Raw genomic sequence first — 18,283 nt, forward strand, 5'->3', positions numbered from 1 at the left:
GCTCTTTTTATGCACTGCAGGTTTGCACTGGGGGGGGGAGATTGCAATTTCATCTGTGCTGTATGTTTAACATGGAGCATATTTGACAAATAAACAACCTTGAACCTTGAACAATCCAGATAATTTCATTTCAAGGAATTAAACATGAACACAAAGCCTGAACAATAAGTTCGATAAAATCTGTCATTAAGTTTGAGTGTCTCCAGGGGCGTGTTTGAAATCTGATTGGACGCCCCAAAATCCACATCTATGATTGGCTATTTGCTTCATTAGAGGAGGAATACAGTTAAAATCAACTATTCTGGCTGTTCTTAACAGTAAAAACGTAGTAAAAATTTAAAACAAAATTGTACTTTGAACTACACCTATGATGAAAAATGTAGCTGATGCTGAAGTGTAACATCCTGCAGTTCCTGGAGTGTCCACTAGAGGCTGGCTGCAGTACCTGGAGTGTCCACTAGAGGCTGGCTGCAGCAGCACAGGAAGTCACATACACACCCATTCAAAAAGCCTGTTTTTACAGCAGACATGAACATGTTTACAGCCTGCTTCAAAAAACCAAATAGGTGTGATTAGCTCATGTCTCCATCCACACACACTGTTCGGGGGGAATGTTTTGATGACTCAGCAGTTTTGATTGGATGAAGGATCAGAGTTATTCACAATAAGGCGTGTAGCTGAGCTGATTGACAGGTGGGCGCCGTGTAACGGTTTGTCAGGAGGCTTAAAACCCGCCTCAGCTCTCAGCCTGTCGTTAGCTTGACTCAAAGTTAGCCTGAGACATCATTTCCAGCACGGAGACCGCCATCCCTGGGACTCCAGCGCCCCCTGCAGGGACACACGGGGGACTCCAGCACCCCCTGCAGGGACACACGGGGGACTCCAGCGCCCCCTGCAGGGACACATGTTTTGTATGCAGTTAGTGCTCGCTCTCGTTAAGACTCTGCTGGCTCTGTTTGTGTGTTGATAGATTTAGTTTGGAGGTTATTGGAGAGATCGGACACATAAAGAAGAGGACATGTGATAGAGATGAGGGATTGATGGATGGATCATCAAACTTTTCAAGAATGATTCTAGAGAACGAAAAACTGCAGGCTCTTAACACTCGTCTTCCTCCACAGATTTGGACGCTGTGCAGACCTTCTACTCGACGGTCAGACCTGGAGACACCTGACAGGACGCCTCGGCTGCACCTCCACACATATGTACAGTCACAAAACTTTGTGAATGTTTGTCCTCACAGGTCGATCTCAGAGTCACATTTCATTCATAAAGAGAACTGAAGATAAAGATGGCCGACGCTGCGTCTCAAACATTTAAACAGATTATCTCTAAAATCACCAGATTGACTGAATTCTTTGAGCGTCCGGAGAGTAAAACAATCAGACTTTTCATTTGTGCTTCGTTTGAGTTTAATGAAAAAACAGAGATATTAAACATACATGAGAGTAATATGATGTATGAATGAAGCTCATGACTATTTGATATGCTGTTTTGTTTAACACAATGCAAAAAGAGTTGTATATTAAAAACAGGTGAGTAAAGCTTGAACATGTCGGTGCTCTTCGTCTTTATCTGACACGATCAGAAGCTGAATCCGCTCAAGCTGTGGGAAGAACAAACAGAGCAGAGTAAGTCAAGAGTTAAATCTCTGGTTAAAAGCAGGTTTTGTTGGTCAACTATGTTCAACTTCACTTCCCTGCAACTCTCTGCCAGGGTTGCAGGGAATTTTGTTGCCATGACGACCAGCTGACTTTATTAGCCACAGGCTCTGACCTGTCATCTTGGCGTGTGTTGTGGTGGTTAAAGTTTATACCGCCAAAGCGATGTTTACTGCACGGCTGCTTGGCCTCATTCTTTAATTCACATTAAATATGACAGACTTGACATGATCTCTGTGATCGCAACTAAACTGGTTTAAGACTCGATTATTAATCACAACCCTGTTTTTTTTCCAGAGCCAGTCAAACAATGTGCCTTTATTGCTAGATTACAAAGATTTGAAGTGATCTGCAGTTCCTCCAGTGTCCACTAGAGTCTGTCTCCTGCAGTGAGTCAGTCTCCATAGAGCTCTATGTTAAAATGTCCAACTTTACAGCTGCAGTTCCTCGAGTGTCCACTAGAGTCTGTCTCCTGCAGTGAGTCAGTCTCCATAGAGCTCTATGTTAGAATAAACATGTTTACAGTCTGGTACAGAAACATTTTGGGTCTCTACAGATTTTTTTATTTTTTTCAACTGTACAGACGTTGTGCTGAGTGTTTATACAACTCACCTGTCTACGTTTTATTAAGGCTTAAAGGGATGTAGAAAAAGGAGGCGTGGCCTCTTTCAGTAACATATGAGAGCAGCTAGCTTTCTTCTAGGTGTCACTTCAGCTAGAACCTATTTAGCTGAATTTCCCTATTTCCCAAAATAACCTTGCAGCAGTTGGTGAAACGTAAGCTTACTTCAACTCACTTTCAACCAAAACATCAACAGCATCACAAAAAAATCCTGAACGTCTTGGCCAACGGTCGTCGTTTTTTCAGTGGAAATTGCTCACAGTTGACAAACCAATAAGTGACATCACTTACGCCAATAAAGAAATATCAACACAGGTATCAGTATGTTGTTACCTCGAGCCCTCAGTCGGTACTTGTATATACACACTGCGAGGACGATGGTGTAGAGGGTGAACAGCAGGATGAAGCACACCAGATTGGGCAGAGGTAGGACAGGAGGATGGGGGGGAACGGTTGTGGGCCGAAGTTCAGCAGGCCGAGCTGTCAGGAAGTAAAACAGCATCAGAACATCTCAGAGTAATGAAACTGAGCCTCCAGGACGAACTGAAGTTTGAGGTAAATAAATAAAAGCTGAACAGGACTGCACTGAGCCAATCAGAAACACCTGGAGAGACTCAAAGGCAGTTTATGAATGGTAGACATTCACCTCTCACTGCCAGCCAGCTCTGCAGGGACTCTCCTTTCGTTGGGTGTTTACACTTGTAGAGGCCTTCGTCGGACATGGACACGGCTGGCAGGACCATCTGTCCTTCATCCTGAGTACCGATGAAAACATTGTCCTTGAAGAAACTGGCAGAAAAACCTGAAATAGGACGACGTTTTTCCTCGTAGGAGCAGCGAAGTGTCACGTTATCTCCCTCTGTCACAGGTAAGGCTGGGCTGTCTAAGATCACGTCCCTGTCTGAAAAAAGTCAAAGTCCAAGTTTAAAAAAAACAAACAAACAGACGAGTACTTACCCATATTTGGTATATTTGATATTACCTGTCACTGTGATGTTGACGATGTTGCTGCACTTCCTGTCCTCAGACTCACACCAGTACACTCCAGTGTAAGATTTCTTGGCATACTTTGTGAGGCAGGAGGACTCACTGTGGACGCCCCAGGACTCACATGACTTAGAATCGAGAGAAGTGTTTCTTTTCACTGTCCAGCCGCTGGAGTTGGCCGACCCCTCACACTTAATTTCGAACCTCTCATACTGAAAGATCTGCAATCTGTCAGGAGTGACTCTCAGCGTGGCTGTAGAAAGTCAAGATGAGTTGTGTTTTGTTCACAAAATTCTGTTTGTGTACGTCTCTGTGTTAAAGACAACACTAACATATTAACGCTAATGTTTAGCTAGCTTATTAAAACCACTGATTAGCTCCATGAAGCATAACGGTTGTGACGTAAAAAAACAACCACGGTGTAGTTAGCTTGTAGCATAACATTAGCTTTTTACTTCTCTGCATTAACTCTTCAAACTTCATATAAATGATGTTCATCTGTAAAGATTATCCAGCTGAACAAAACAGCTAGCTTTGTTCTCTCTCAGAACGCTCCATTTTGGTGTGTGTCTCTTTAAATGCAATAAGACCCGCCCCTCCCTAAGTTTTCCAAGTAGACATCACTCCTTTGTAGAGACAATTAAAATGGCGGACCTGCATAAAAGTTTTGCTCTAGTCTTGAGGTGGAGTCCATGGGAGGAGATAAGGGGAGGGGATTTTCTTACTTAATCTTAAAACGATTTACTTTATTGATTGTTTACACTCAGAGTGAGGGAGCTACCCCCGGTGGGCGCACCTGAGCTGGTTGAGCTAATTTAAAACAAAGCTTTTTTCTCTGTGTGGTAAGACTTCAGCAGACTACAAACAAATAACTGGATGGATTTATTTCACATGTTGTGGATCACTAGACTCATAAATATTCAAACACAATAAAGAAGTGGATTTCTTCAGCTACTTCTCTGACGCAGATGGAATGGTAGTATAGTCCTTTAGATTCTGCTCACTTTCTTTTAAAGAAGTTTAGGCTGTTTAGGCTGTCAGTTTAGATTTACAGATGTCACAGCAAAATTAAATATGTATTAGAAAACAAAGACGTATTTCTATTTAACACGGGACTTTTGGAGAAAACCTGTGTTTATGACACATCCATCCACCCCTCACCCTTACTCTCACAGGAGAGCAAGATGAAACCCTGCCGTGTCTCCACTCAGATCATCACATCACCGGGTGTTAGACTGCTCTGGTTTAGATTCATGGAGGAACTTTGAGGAAAGGTTATCTTGAACTCGAGCAGAAAAAAGTGAAAAGACTTACCGAGCATCAGGCAGAGCGTTGTCATCTCCATCTTGTGTTTGATTTGTTCTGTCGAGTTGTGATCAGAAGTCAACCACACCATGCACAGAAACAGGAAACAATGAAGGTACAGGAAGCTATGCAGACCAGTCACCCCCCAAACATGAAACCATCACATAAGGAAACATACACGCTCTACTTTAAATCTATAGGAGCATCCACAAAGTAGAATATCGTTTTTCTTTGAAATCTAAAAGGTTTTAACTTCCTCAAAAGAGGTTGATTACACACTTCTGAGGTGGTTAGTTCACCCATCACCACAGAGGTCAGCGTGGCGGGTCTGAAGTCAATAAGTGGTTCTTGGTTTTTGAGGACCAAGAACCTCATATTGTCACTTCTGAACTGGAAGTGAAAATACTTTGATTTAGTTAATCAAACTGTTGGTAATGATTCAAGGACAAGGATTATGGTGTGGGTTTGAATCTATAGTTTAACCAGAATGTTCTTCCTGTGATCCAGTTTGATTGTTCCCCATAGTCCTGATGGTTTGGATCAACGATTTCTGAATCTTTAGTAAAAGTTTATAACAATCTGAAGTCTGGAAGTTGGTCTGGTAGCTGGAGAGGTGCCAGTTTACTTCCTGACCACTGTCAATCTGTCCTTGAGCAAGACACCGAACCCCCAATAGCTCTCTGTCAAAGGTTTTTAAAAGGGGCTGCAGCAGCTCAGTTTGTATTTGTTATTTAAGATTTCACTGAATCGACATCTTTAATCTAATCCACCTGCATTTCGTTCTTTGTTAAATCAAACAGGAAGAGGCCTTTTCACAATAAGACCATCTGATAGTCTGTTGGTAGACCTGCATCCACCATAGAAAGTCCACTAGAGGACTTTAAAGAACCTCAATGAAACGTTGGATTCTGGGGATCACCAGAATCCTTTAAAAATCTGAATAATTGTTGTACATAGGAAGGATGGATAATAACAGGTCTGAGTAACCAGGGTTGTGAACGGATCCTGGAAAAGGACAAACTAAATATCACTTTAGTGTTTGGTTTAATTGTGAAGAGAATCAGTAGAGTTCATACAGGGAATAAAGCAAACAACAAATAAACAACTACACTTTAGAAAACAAGTAAAACAAGCCCAAAGTCGCTTTTACTGACACTATACAGTATGTCACACACACACTGCACCTATAAACTGTAATATAACCCTCAACCCTCCAGCAGCTCCTGTGAGGTTTACACATGATACTTTCATATTCCATTGTTCCCAGTTACAAACGACACAATGTTGACAGAAAGGGAACGTACTTAACGGCAGAAGTGACCAGGAAGTGAGCGGCCATTTAGTTTTTGTTGATTGATTGTGTTAGCGCTAGCCGCCTGGCTAACATTTATTTGCTAATGACTGTTAGGACCGTTGGCCTCCAGCAGGGCTGCCCTTTGTCACTGGTTCTGTTCATTACTTTTATGGACAGAATTTCTAGGTGCAGCCAGGGGCCGGAGGGGATCCGTTTTTTTTTCAAACTTCTCATCCCACAAACACACAAAATCCCACAAACAACACGTTCCCTCCGCTCCACTCACTCAAACCTCCTCCACGTACCCAGAACCAGACTCAGGACCATGGGAGATAGGGCCTTCTGTGCTGCTGCCCCACGTCCGTGGAATAACCTCCCAGAGACACTTTTTTTTAGCAAAGCTTTAGATTAGCTTAGATGCTTTTGTTTATAATTATTTGTTATCATTCTTTGTTTTGAACCTGTACTGTAGCACTTCGAGATCTGTTGATGAAAAGGGCATTGTAAATAAAATGTATTATTATTTATTATTATTAATTTGGGGACCACGTGATCTCATCTCTGCTTTTTGCAGATGATGTGGTCTTGTTGGCTCCATCGAACCCGGACCTTCAGCGCGCACTGGGGCGGTTCGCTACAGAGTGTGAGGCGGCTGGGATGAGGATCAGCACCTCTAAATCTGAGGCCATGGTTCTCGACCGGAAAAAGGTGGCTTGCCTCCAAATAACATCTCATCTGGCTGCAAATCTAATTTCCCCTTGAGGAAAAATAAAGTTGAAGTTGAGACATCACATAACTGAAAAACCTCCAGGAGCCTTTCCCTCACCCCTATCAACAAGTCACAACTCGCCAGGTTCCTCTATGTGGTCTGTTCACTTCCCGTGTGTCGCCACACCTGAAAGATGTAGAAAAACAGGTATACAAATCGAAAGTAATGACATCCTCGCACACACAAAGGAGAGTGAGCACCTCCCCCCTCTTGTCGAGAGGAACTCGTCCTCTTACACACAGGAGAGTGAGCACCTCTCCTCTCTATCTCTCCTGTAGAGAGAGGAATTCCTCCCCTAGCCATAGGCTATCATTTTCCTCGAGTGAGGTAATCTTCTGAAACCAAAACATGGACGGTGTTCTCCCCTAGAGGTTCGTTAGCCGAGATGCTAAACTCGCCTTCAGTCCCACCGGAGGAGATTTGTTTTGGTCCCCGGATCTTTTTGCACTCGGCTTTGTCGAACACGTTGCCATTTCTTTTGAGTTTACAACTCAGGAGTAATAAATCACTGGATCACCGGTTCATCTGGGAAACATACGGGTCATTAAAAGGTGCAAATGTGAATAGTTGACTCGTGCCTACTCCACCTCGCCCAGACCGGAAGTTTCCAGCTCAACGCAAAACTGACAACTGGTAGAAATCCCTTTGCCATCCCAAGCGCCCCGCCCACTACTAAGCCAACAACATGGGGAACTTACTCTGTCATTGGCTCAACCCATGGGGAACTCGCTCTGTCATTGGCTCAACCCATGGGGAACTCGCTCTGTCATTGGCTCAACCCATGGGGAACTCGCTGTCATTGGCTCAACCCATGGGGAACTCGCTCTGTCATTGTCTCAACCCATGGGGAACTCGCCCTGTCATTGGCTCAACCCATGGGGAACTCGCTGTCTCTAGCTCCACCTACTCGCAGCGACTGTATATAAGGAGAAGTCTCCCTCTGCTGTGTTAGACCTACCAGCTGCACTGTACCTTGCTGTAACTTTGTTTAACCAGGTACTGTAATGATTTAGTCTCTGGACTGTCTTTCAGGCTTTTTCCCCCTCATTGGGCAGAAAGAGGGAGGGAGGGAGGGAGAGGTTTCAAAATCCTTTTATTTGCTACTACGAAAGAAGAAGCCTCTACCGGCACTGACGCTGCAACAGCGTCTTCCGGAGCTGACACAGAACCAGCAACCGGCGCTAATGCAGCACCAGCGTCTACCGGCGCTGAGGCGGCACCAGCGTCTACCGGCGCTGACGCAGCACCAGCAGCCGGTGCTGAGGTACAACCCATGGGGAACTCTCTCTGTCATTATCTCAACCTATGGGGAACTCGCTCTGTCATTGTCTCAACCCATGGGGAACTCGCTCTGTCATTGTCTCAACCCATGGGGAACTCGCTCTGTCATTGTCTCAACCCATGGGGAACTCGCTCTGTCATTGGCTCAACCCATGGGGAACTCGCTCTGTCATTGGCTCAACCCATGGGGAACTCGCTCTGTCATTGGCTCAACCCATGGGGAACTCGCTCTGTCATTGGCTCAACCCATGGGGAACTCGCTCTGTCATTGGCTCAACCCATGGGGAACTCGCTCTGTCATTGTCTCAACCCATGGGGAACTCGCTCTGTCATTGTCTCAACCCATGGGGAACTCGCTCTGTCATTGGCTCAACCCATGGGGAACTCGCTCTGTCATTATCTCAACCCATGGGGAACTCGCTCTGTCATTGGCTCAACCCATGGGGAACTCGCTCTGTCATTAGCTCCACCTACTCGCAGCGACTGTATATAAGGAGAAGTCTCCCTCTGCTGTGTTAGACCTACCAGCTGCACTGTACCTTGCTGTAACTTTGTTTAACCAGGTACTGTAATGATTTAGTCTCTGGACTGTCTTTCAGGCTTTTTCCCCCTCATTGGGCAGAAAGAGGGAGGGAGAGGTTTCAAAATCCTTTTATTTGCTACTACGAAAGAAGAAGCCTCTACCGGCACTGACGCTGCAACAGCGTCTTCCGGAGCTGACACAGAACCAGCAACCGGCGCTAATGCAGCACCAGCGTCTACCGGCGCTAATGCAGCACCAGCGTCTACCGGCGCTGAGGCAGCACCAGCAGCCGGTGCTGAGGTGCAACCCATGGGGAACTCTCTGTGTCATTATCTCAACCTATGGGGAACTCGCTCTGTCATTATCTCAACCCATGGGGAACTCGCTCTGTCATTGGCTCAACCCATGGGGAACTCGCTCTGTCATTGGCTCAACCCATGGGGAACTCGCTCTGTCATTGGCTCAACCCATGGGGAACTCGCTCTATCATTGTCTCAACCCATGGGGAACTCGCTCTGTCATTATCTCAACCCATGGGGAACTCGCTCTGTCATTGTCTCAACCCATGGGGAACTCGCTCTGTCATTGGCTCAACCAATGGGGAACTCGCTCTGTCATTGGCTCAACCCATGGGGAACTCGCTCTGTCATTAGCTCCACCTACTCGCAGCGACTGTATATAAGGAGAAGTCTCCCTCTGCTGTGTTAGACCTACCAGCTGCACTGTACCTTGCTGTAACTTTGTTTAACCAGGTACTGTAATGATTTAGTCTCTGGACTGTCTTTTTTCCCCCAATGGGCAGAAAGAGGGAGGGAGGGAGGGAGAGGTTTCAAAATAATTTTATTTACCACTACGAAAGAAAAAGCCTCTACCGGCACTGACGCTGCAACAGCGTCTTCAGGAGCTGACACAGAACCAGCAACCGGCGCTAATGCAGCACCAGCGTCTACCGGCGCTGACGCGGCACCAGCAAACGACGCTGACGCGGCACAAGCAACCGGCGCTAATGCAGCACCAGCAACCGGCGCTAATGCAGCACAAGCAATCGGCGCTAATGCAGCACCAGCAATCGGCGCTGAGGCAGCACCAGCAACCGGCGCTGACGCAGCACCAGCAACCGGCGCTAACGCAGCACCAGCGTCAACCGGCGCTGACGCTGCACCGGCGTCTACCGGCGCAGAGGCAGCACCAGCGCCAATCGGCGCTGACGATGCACCAGCGTCTACCGGCGCAGAGGCAGCACCAGCGTCAACCGGCGCTGACGCTGCACCAGCGTCTACCGGCGCTGACGTATTATCAGCCTCTACCGGCGCAAAGGCAGCACCAGCAACCGGCGCAGAGGCAGAACCAGCCTCTACCGGCGCTGATGCGGCACCAGCGTCTACCGGCGCTGATGCGGCACCAGCGTCTACCGGCGCTGATGCGGCACCAGCGTCTACCGGCGCTGACGCTGCCTCAGCAGCGGCCTCCTCCTGCTGTCTGTGTGGACATGAAAATCGTTTGTGTCACACATCACCACATTTAAAGCACTTCAGCTGACCCGAGCACCCATACACCATGTATGAAGCGTCGCTGCGTTTAACACAGAAAGACACCTCCAGAGTCTGTGCAGGCCACTCCAAAAACATGAACACCTACCGCTGCAAAGGGTGAACGTGCTTCAGTTTGAAGTCTTTACAGCCCAGATTCAGTATTTTAAAACCACACGGCGGAACACCAGATACGGTGACAGGACTGACCTTTGACCTCATGTGTTTGTGTCCTCTCACAGGATGAAGATGATCTGCTGGATCCTGCTGCTCATCAAGCTGAGCTGCTGTGTCTGTGGTTAGTTCACAGCTTGACTTCAATCTCCTGACAGAGAGAGAGAGAGAGAGAGAGGAGACTAAACACTCTGTCAGACTGCACATACAAATACTTCATGTTCCTCTCTCCCCCTCTGTGTCTCCTCAGCACCAATATTTGAAGTGAACGCCACTCAGAGCTTCTATCAGGCAGAGGAGAAGCAGAACGTCACGCTGGAGTGGACCTTCCCTCCCACAGCTGACGGCTCACTCACCTCTCTTGAGGTCGTCTGTTTTATGATCTTTGATGTCAAAGTCTCATTCCTGCTTGAACTGATCGGAGGAGACCAGGTCTCAGAGTCTGAGGATGAACAGTTTGCAGGACGAGTCCACTGTGACACAGACGTCCTCAAAGAAGGACGACTCAAACTTCACGTGTCCTCGTTAAGGACTGAAGACTCGGGGATATACAAGTGTGAGATGATGATAGACGGTGTTGTGGGCGTTGGTGAAACTTTCCTTAATGTGAGCGGTAAGTTGACTCAGTAGATCTCAGGAGGTTCTTAAAGTCTGGATCAGGACCGACTGGTCATAAAGAAAATCCCAGTAGAGTTAAATCTCTGCTCAGATGTTCAGCTTGTGATGTCATAGTGAGAGTGTAGAAACTCCTTCTTTCATGTTGACTTTGATGCAGACCTTCTCTCACACGTTTTCTTTCAAACATTCTTCTTCACCGTTTCTTTATTGTCCTTCACAGCAGCTGCTCATGAGCCTGAACCTCAGAGACCAACAGTGAGACCAGGACCAGAGAGTCGGGGAAGACCTGGTCTCTACGTTGGACTGGGACTGGTTGTACTGGCAGCATCAGGTGTACTGGTTCTCTGTGTCATTAAAAAATGTGTCATTGAGTCTGTTGATAAGAGAGGAAACGTCTCTGCAGTCATGTAGACTCTGAATTAGTCGGACACTTAAAGACAGACAAACTTTCACTGTCATCCTTTAAACCTGGAGACCATCACGTCCTGCTTCCTCAGCAGAAACTCAACCTGCCAAAGACCCTGATGGTGCACTTCTCCACACCATCACCGAGTCCATCCTCAAACAGTCTGCAACACTGCAGCGTGATTGGCCGCAATCTACCATCTTACCTGTAAACCTCCAGGACCCTGAGGCCTGTGAACAGATTTATTAAGACAGGAAGATGTTAGTTTTGTCACTCATGCTCAAACCTATAAATGTGTAAACTTAATATTATATCTACCATCTGCAAACACAGCTGTTTGGGGGTTTGTACTTTTATAGTTTTATATGCTTATATATATATATATATATATATATATATATATCTTTAAATTGATTTATTTCCTATGTATTGCATATACTTCTGTTTACATATTGAGTCCAATCACTGTCCACTTATACCTTCTTTTTTGTTTAACTTTGTAATTTGGTATTTTAACTTTGTACTTACATCTTGTCACTTTATTCTTTTGTTGACTCTTTATCTTTGGTTAAAATTTCAGCACAGCTGCACTGTTCATTTATTGCTCTGTGTGCCTTTGTACTTGCCCCCCGGGGACAAATAAAGTTTTTTTGAATTGAATTGGTCCTTTGCTAATTGTTTTCTCTTTCTCTTGTCTTGTTGATTTTCATCGTAGTTCATGTATCTTCTTCTCTGTCCAGCGATTTTTCATGAAGCTTTTAAAAAACTGAACAAACTAAGTGAAGTTTGACATTATGTAATGGAACAAACCTGCAATAAAGTTTTTTTGAAGTTGAAGCAGTTCCTCTCACGGCCTCTAGGTGTCGCCCTGCGTCAAGGGTAAGAAGGGTAAGGGCAGAAATGTTGCAGTGATTGGTTGAATTTTGTGAATTGTTGCGATTGGAACATCCTGGAGGGAGAGCAGTAAAAGTCACTGTTTGTGTTTGAGTTTGAAGTCCACATAGAGCGCACAGATAGACGTCCTAAGAAAACAGAAACATACAATCTGTTCTGTCACAGTGCTGTGATAGCCCATCAAATGGCTTAACTTTCATCCTCTTACGAGAAATGAAAAGAAAAAGCAGCTTCCACAGACATTTGATCAGAGATACCTGTTTGTACCTTTGGAGGCCATGATAAACAACTTCACCATCCACATATGATCTGAAAAAGACCAGAGAAATGACATAATTACACATTCTTTAAAAGTGGTCCAGAAATCACATTGCAATCTTAAGGAAATGGATGTAATATTTAGTTTGTGTTAGTCACTAAAGGGACACCTTGCAGGACAAAATATAAAACATTTAAGGTTGTTATAATTAAATATCTTCCAATAATGTCAATAAACCACAGCCCAGAAATACTGGAGGAGTTATATTACATTAACCCCTCAGTGACTTCACTTTCTTCACCTGTAACATGCTGTCAGAACTACTGAAAAAATAACACTACTTCAGTGATAACCTTAAAGACAAGTGACTGGAAAGTATAGCTAATTGAGATATATTTTAGCTAATAGGCTACAGAACAATTATTAGCTGTCAGCTAGAGCTAGTTAGCACTAGCGAGCTCGCTAACGGTGGCTTGTAATACATTTTGTGGCCGTTAGGGCTGCTGCATAAATGTTAAAAACAATCAAAAACCACCGATAAACAACTGTAAATTCAAACTTACCTCAAATTAAGTATTTGGTCGAAGTGAACTCATATATTACTGGACATATTCAGTTGAAAAGCTGGCCTCCAGTACCACTGCAGTCCAACCGGGAAAAAATCAGCGCGAAACAGACAGTTACCAATCATTGTTAGAGTCAAGTGATTGACACATGAACTGACCAATCAGAACTAAGCCTTCCTGCTTTGTAACGGCTCGGCAGTTAGCCAACAGAAGATGATGGCCAAGGTACACAGTTTGGAAAAATTTGTTTGCAAAAATGATAATAATTATACACACACACACACACACACACAGTGAGCCTACAGCTCCATACACAGGTTAAACTAATCATGAGAAAGGGTATTTCAGGAGGCAAATTGTAAGTGTTTCTCCTTTTTGCATGTTCTTTGAAGAGTGGCAATATGGGAGCCTCAAAAAAACTCTCAAATTACCTGAAAACAATGATTGCTCAACATCATGGTTTGCTTCAAAACATTTAAGCTCTCAGTTTCTGTGAGAAACATTGTGAGGAATTGGAAGAGCACAGGCACAGTTCTAGTTAAGGCCCTAAGTGGCAGACCTAGAAAAATCTCAGATAAGCACAGGCGAAGGATGGTGAGAACAGCCAACCAACAGACCGGCTCCACAGACCTGCAACATCATCTTGCTGCAGATGGTTTCACTGTGCATCGTTCAACTATTCAGCAGCGCACATTACACAAGGAGATGCTGTATGGAAGTAAGTAATGCATAAAAAGCCTTTTCTCTTAAACCACCACAAACAGAGTCACTTGAGGTGTGCTAAAGCACATTTGAACAAGCCAACTTCATTTTGGAATAAGTTGCTGTGGACTGATGAAACTAAAATATCGTAATGTGGGCAAACCAAGGGACGTTATTCATGGTGGAAAAAGAACACAGCAAGAAAAACACTTGCTACCTACAGTCAAATGTGGTGCTGGGTCCATCATGCTGTGGGTCTGTGTGGTCAGTGCAGGGACTGGGAATCTTGTTGAAGCTGAGGGTCGCATGGATTCCACTCAATATTAGCAGATTCTTGAGAACAATGTCCAGGAATCAGGGACAAAGTTGAAGTTGCGCCAGGGCTGGATCTTTAAATAAGACACCAACCCTAAACATTGCTCGAAATCTACTAAACAAATACAATGGTCTGGAATGGCCATCTCAGTCCCCAGACCTGAATATTATTGAAAATTTGTGGTGTGATTTAAAATGGGCTGTCCATGTTTAGAAACCATCAAACCTGACTGAATTGGAGATCATCTTAGGTCATGTATCTTCTTCTCTGTCCTGTGATTTTTTTTATGAAGGTTTTAAAAAAGATGAACAAACTAATAATGGCCAAACTTTCATTCTCTTACGAGAAATGAAAAGAAAAAGCAGCTTCCACAGACATTTGATCAGAGATACCTGTTTGTACCTTTGGAGGCCATGATAAACAACTTCACCATCCACACATGATCTGAAAAAGACCAGAGAAATGACATAATTACACATTCTTTAAAAGTGGTCCAGAAATCACATTGCAAGCTCAAGGAAATGGATGTAATATTTAGTTTATGTTAGTCACTAAAGGGACACCTTGCAGGACAAAATATAAAACATTTAAGGTTGTTATAATTAAATATCTTCCAATAATGTCAACAAACCACAGCCCAGAAATACTGGAGGAGTTATATTACATTCACCCCTCAGTGACTTCACTTTCTTCACCTGTAACATGCTGTCAAAACTTCTACTAAAAAACGTTACTTCAGTAATAACCTTAAAGACAAGTGACTGGAAAGTATAGCTAATTGAGATGTATTTTAGCTAATAGGCTACAAAGCAATTATTAGCTGTCAGCTAGAGCTAGTTAGCACTAGCGAGCTTGCTAACAGTGGCTTATAATACATTTTGTGCCTGTTAGGGCAGCTGCATTAATGTTAAAAACTATCAAAAACCACCGATAAACAACTGTAAATTCAAACTTACCTCAAATTAAGTATTTGGTCGAAGTGAACTCATATATTTCTGGACATCTTCAGTTGAAAAGCTGGCCTCCAGTACCACTGCAGTCCAACCGGAAGAAAATCGGCGTAAAACAGTCAACCAACCAATCATTGTTCGAGTCAAGTGATTGACACATGAACTGACCAATCAGAACTAAGCCTTCCTGCTTTGTAACGGCTCGGCAGTTAGCCAACAGAGGATGATGGCCAAGCTACACAGTTTGGACTTACTATGTATACTATATATTATCATCTGACACTAAACTACATTGCCAAAGTGTTGTTTGCAAAAATAATAATTATTGGAACTCAAAATTGGTTTGGTAGCCTCAGTGAGCCTACAGCTCCATACACAGGTTAAACTAATCATGAGAAAGGGTATTTAAGGAGGCAAATTGTAAATGTTTCTCCTTTTTGGTGTGATTTAAAACGGGCTGTCCATGTTTAGAAACCATCAAACCTGACTGAATTGGAGATCTTAGTTCATGTATCTTCTTCTCTGTCCTGTGATTTTTTTATGAAGGTTTTAAAAAAAATGAACAAACTAATAATGGCCAAACTTTCATTCTCTTCCGAGAAATGAAAAGAAAAAGCAGCTTCCACAGACATTTGATCGGAGATACCTTTTTGTACCTTTGGAGGCCATGATAAACAACTTCACCATCCACACATGATCTGAAAAAGACCAGAGAAATGACATAATTACACATTCTTTAAAAGTGGTCCAGAAATCACATTGCAATCTCAAGGAAATGGATGTAATATTTAGTTTATGTTAGTCACTAAAGGGACACCTTGCAGGACAAAATATAAAACATTTAAGGTTGTTATAATTAAGTATCTTCCAATAATGTCAATAAACCACAGCCCAGAAATACTGGAGGAGTTATATTACATTCACCCATCAGTGACTTCACTTTCTTAACCTGTAACATGCTGTCAAAACTTCTACTAAAAAAACACTACTTCAGTGATAACCTTAAAGACAAGTGACTGGAAAGTACAGCTAAAACTATATTTAGTTAGTGTTACTTTTGACTGAATTTGAAGGTTTTTAATAATGTCTCCTTTAAACACTTGCTGTAGCTGAGCTTGGCGAGTTGTAATTGAGATATATTTTAGCTAATAGGCTACAGAACAATTATTAGCTGTCAGCTAGCACTAGTTAGCGCTAGCTAGCGCGCCTGCTAGCACTAGTTAGCGCAAGCTAGCGCGCCTGCTAGCACTAGTTAGCGCAAGCTAGCAGTGGCTCATAATACATTTTGTGGCCGTTAGGGCTGCTGCACAAATGTTAATAACTATCAAAAACCATCTACAAACAACTGTAAATTCAAACTTACCTCAAATTAAGTATTTGGTCGAAGTGAACTCATATATTACTGGACATATTCAGTTGAAAAGCTGGCCTTCAGTACCACTGCAGTCCAACCGGAAAAAAATCGGCGCGAAACAGTCAGTAACCAATCATTGTTAGAGTCAAGTGATTGACACATGAACTGACCAATCAGAACTAAGCCTTCCTGCTTTGTAACGGCTCGGCAGTTAGCCAACAGAGGATAATGGCCAAGATACACAGTTTGGACTTACGATGTACATCAACATTTCTGACACTGTGTCAAGATATCCTACCCTAAATGTTTATTTTTATTTTTTTATAAAGGTACATAAATGTACCGTTTACTTCTGGAGAACATAAATGTATCATAGAGCAGAGGTAGAGAGGGAAATATTCTCTCTCTCTCTCACTGATAACTTTATGTTAACAGTAACACATCAGGTGAGGCATAAATCATTATGCTCTCCCTGCATCACATGAAAAAGATCTATTTCTAGAGATTACTCACTTTTATAAAGTGCTGTTGAAGTTATAAAAACCTTGACAGGGGTTAATCTACCTGACCTAGGACCAGTACTTTATTAATACAGAGTACAGAGAGAGACTTTAGATGTGTGCTTGTGTCAGGCCTCAGCACAGTTTGCACCATCGACTGTCTGAATGCAAACCAAACCAAATGAATTGAACCGAGTTCACCAAACTCTATATGTGAAAGCGACCTGGCACTCAGTGACTCATTTCAGAGACAGTCTGGATGGAAAACAGGGATGTTGTCATAACACCTACCAGAGAGAAGTGTTGTGTAGAGGAGTCTGGGACATTGTGAAATGGAGGAAGAATGAACATAAACCTGACCCAGAGTCATGTTTTAGTAAATGTGTTGGATCAGCACTGAGAGCTGTGATACCTGGTTTTATTTCACTTTTAAACACTTTATGTTGATTTGAATAAAAAATGAAATGTGAAGAATCACTGTCTCTGAAACACAGCGACGTTTCTGCTCTGCAAGAACAGGCAGAAAAACTACCAAAAAAAAGTAAATATTGACTCTTACTCTAAGAGGAGAGGTAGAGAAGAGAGGAGTTCCCATCTCTACCTCCTCTCTCTACATGAGAGGAGGTAGAGAGGGGAGGAGAGGGGCTCGCTTGCTCTCCTATGTGTGAGGACAGGAGTTGCCCTGCTAGGGATAAGTCATCATGTCACAGCAGGGTATATAAAGCTCTTGCAGACAGTGTTTGTGTTTCAGAGACAGTGATTCTTCACATTTAAACTGGGATTGTGTTTCTCTTCTTTTCCACTGAAACAAGTCGAGACAGAAGAACAAAGTTTCTATCCTCCAAACACAGTATCGTCTCTGTTGAAGCCAAACCTTTGTTCTAACATCCCTCCGCTCCTTGTTGATGATGAGTCCGTTTATGGACGCCATCTTGTAATACCCTTCATTAACCAGCTGATGGCGCCTGTGACAGACAGTCAAGTTGTTGAAGATTTGGGACACTTTGACTAGAATGATGGAGTGACAGGGTTTGTCTTTCTCTCTGTTGAGGTTTGATGAAACATCACAGCAGCTCAACAGACAGTTGGAACATGAATTTATTTAAACAGTTTAACAACAGCAAGCAGGACTTCAGTTTCAGTTAAACACACTTCCTCTTTTCTCATTGTTTGTCGCAGCCTTGGTGTTTTACCACCAGATGGCGCTGTTGAGTCAGTCTGTACTGAGTGCATGCAGCCTGCTGTAGAAGAAGCATCCAGTACAGACAGCTGGTGTAAAGTGATTGTTGATGAACTAAATGGTAAAGAGTCGACATGAAGAGAGAGAAACAAGGCGTCATAAGAACAGTTTGTCCTCTGATTGTAATGACAGCAGACGGCCTGTAGGGGGGGTGTGCTCACAGCACAGGACTGACCTTTGACCTCATGTGTTTGTGTCCTCTCACAGGAAGAAGATGATCTGCTGGATCCTGCTGCTCATCATCATGTTCCTCTCTCCCCCTCTGTGTCTCCTCAGCACCAACATTTGAAGAAAAAAGATAATTAACTGACAAAGAGGTCACATTAAAGAAAC

At 43.7% G+C, this 18,283-nt stretch overlaps 2 protein-coding genes and 1 long non-coding RNA gene across 11 annotated transcripts in view; 1 reads left to right on the forward strand and 2 right to left on the reverse strand.

Annotated features, from left to right (window-relative positions):
- The window catches only part of LOC306841188, a 66,163-nt gene that overhangs the window by 30,897 nt on the left and 16,983 nt on the right, over positions 1–18,283 (reverse strand). For 3 of the 4 annotated variants that reach the window (XR_013781443.1, XR_013781444.1, XR_013781445.1), the window contains exons 5-6: positions 16,220–16,296; positions 12,321–15,554 (exon numbers count right to left, since the gene is read on the reverse strand). This is a non-coding gene — a long non-coding RNA (uncharacterized lncRNA). Of the gene's footprint in view, positions 1–11,307; positions 11,400–11,979; positions 12,192–12,320; positions 15,555–16,219; positions 16,297–18,283 lie in introns of those variants that run through there. The other variant, XR_013781446.1, reaches the window with a different exon arrangement.
- Positions 1,123–4,683, reverse strand: LOC306841182 (uncharacterized protein). 3 transcript variants are annotated; one of them, XM_079370896.1, is made up of 5 exons: positions 4,585–4,683; positions 3,266–3,523; positions 2,930–3,184; positions 2,617–2,763; positions 1,123–1,606 (listed from the first exon to the last, which is right to left on the reverse strand). In XM_079370896.1, the coding sequence occupies exons 1-5, from the start codon at positions 4,664–4,666 to the stop codon at positions 1,602–1,604; spliced, it is 747 nt and encodes a 248-aa protein (XP_079227022.1). In that variant the 5' UTR covers positions 4,667–4,683; the 3' UTR covers positions 1,123–1,601. The 3 variants fall into 3 exon arrangements, 2 of the variants coding, with proteins under 2 accessions (XP_079227022.1, XP_079227021.1); XR_013781441.1 differs by lacking the exon at positions 1,123–1,606 and adding an exon at positions 1,612–1,705 and having other exon boundaries at positions 2,238–2,763; XM_079370895.1 differs by lacking the exon at positions 1,123–1,606 and having other exon boundaries at positions 1,809–2,763.
- Positions 10,175–18,188, forward strand: LOC306841185 (programmed cell death 1 ligand 1-like; the record flags this gene model as incomplete). Of its 4 annotated transcripts, none has more annotated exons than XM_079370904.1 (3): positions 10,175–10,269; positions 10,396–10,758; positions 18,158–18,188. In XM_079370904.1, the coding sequence occupies exons 1-3, from the start codon at positions 10,215–10,217 to the stop codon at positions 18,166–18,168; spliced, it is 429 nt and encodes a 142-aa protein (XP_079227030.1). In that variant the 5' UTR covers positions 10,175–10,214. The 4 variants fall into 4 exon arrangements, with proteins under 4 accessions (XP_079227030.1, XP_079227029.1, XP_079227027.1 ...); XM_079370903.1 differs by lacking the exon at positions 18,158–18,188 and adding an exon at positions 10,987–11,134 and having other exon boundaries at positions 10,396–10,751; XM_079370901.1 differs by lacking the exon at positions 18,158–18,188 and adding an exon at positions 10,984–11,174 and having other exon boundaries at positions 10,200–10,269.

The sequence above is a fragment of the Symphodus melops genome (assembly GCF_947650265.1).
Source record: "Symphodus melops genome assembly, chromosome: 20".
NCBI classification, from domain to species: Eukaryota; Metazoa; Chordata; class Actinopteri; order Labriformes; family Labridae; genus Symphodus; species Symphodus melops.

Coding starts and splice junctions, on each gene's coding strand:
- LOC306841182 (XM_079370895.1), bottom strand. CDS start 4,666: ATGGTGTGGTTGACTTCTGATCACAACTCGACAGAACAAATCAAACAC. Junction 3,185..3,265: donor CGTCAACATCACAGTGACAG/GTAATATCAAAT, acceptor GACTTTTTTCAG/ACAGGGACGTGATCTTAGAC. Junction 2,764..2,929: donor GAGCTGGCTGGCAGTGAGAG/GTGAATGTCTAC, acceptor ACTTCCTGACAG/CTCGGCCTGCTGAACTTCGG.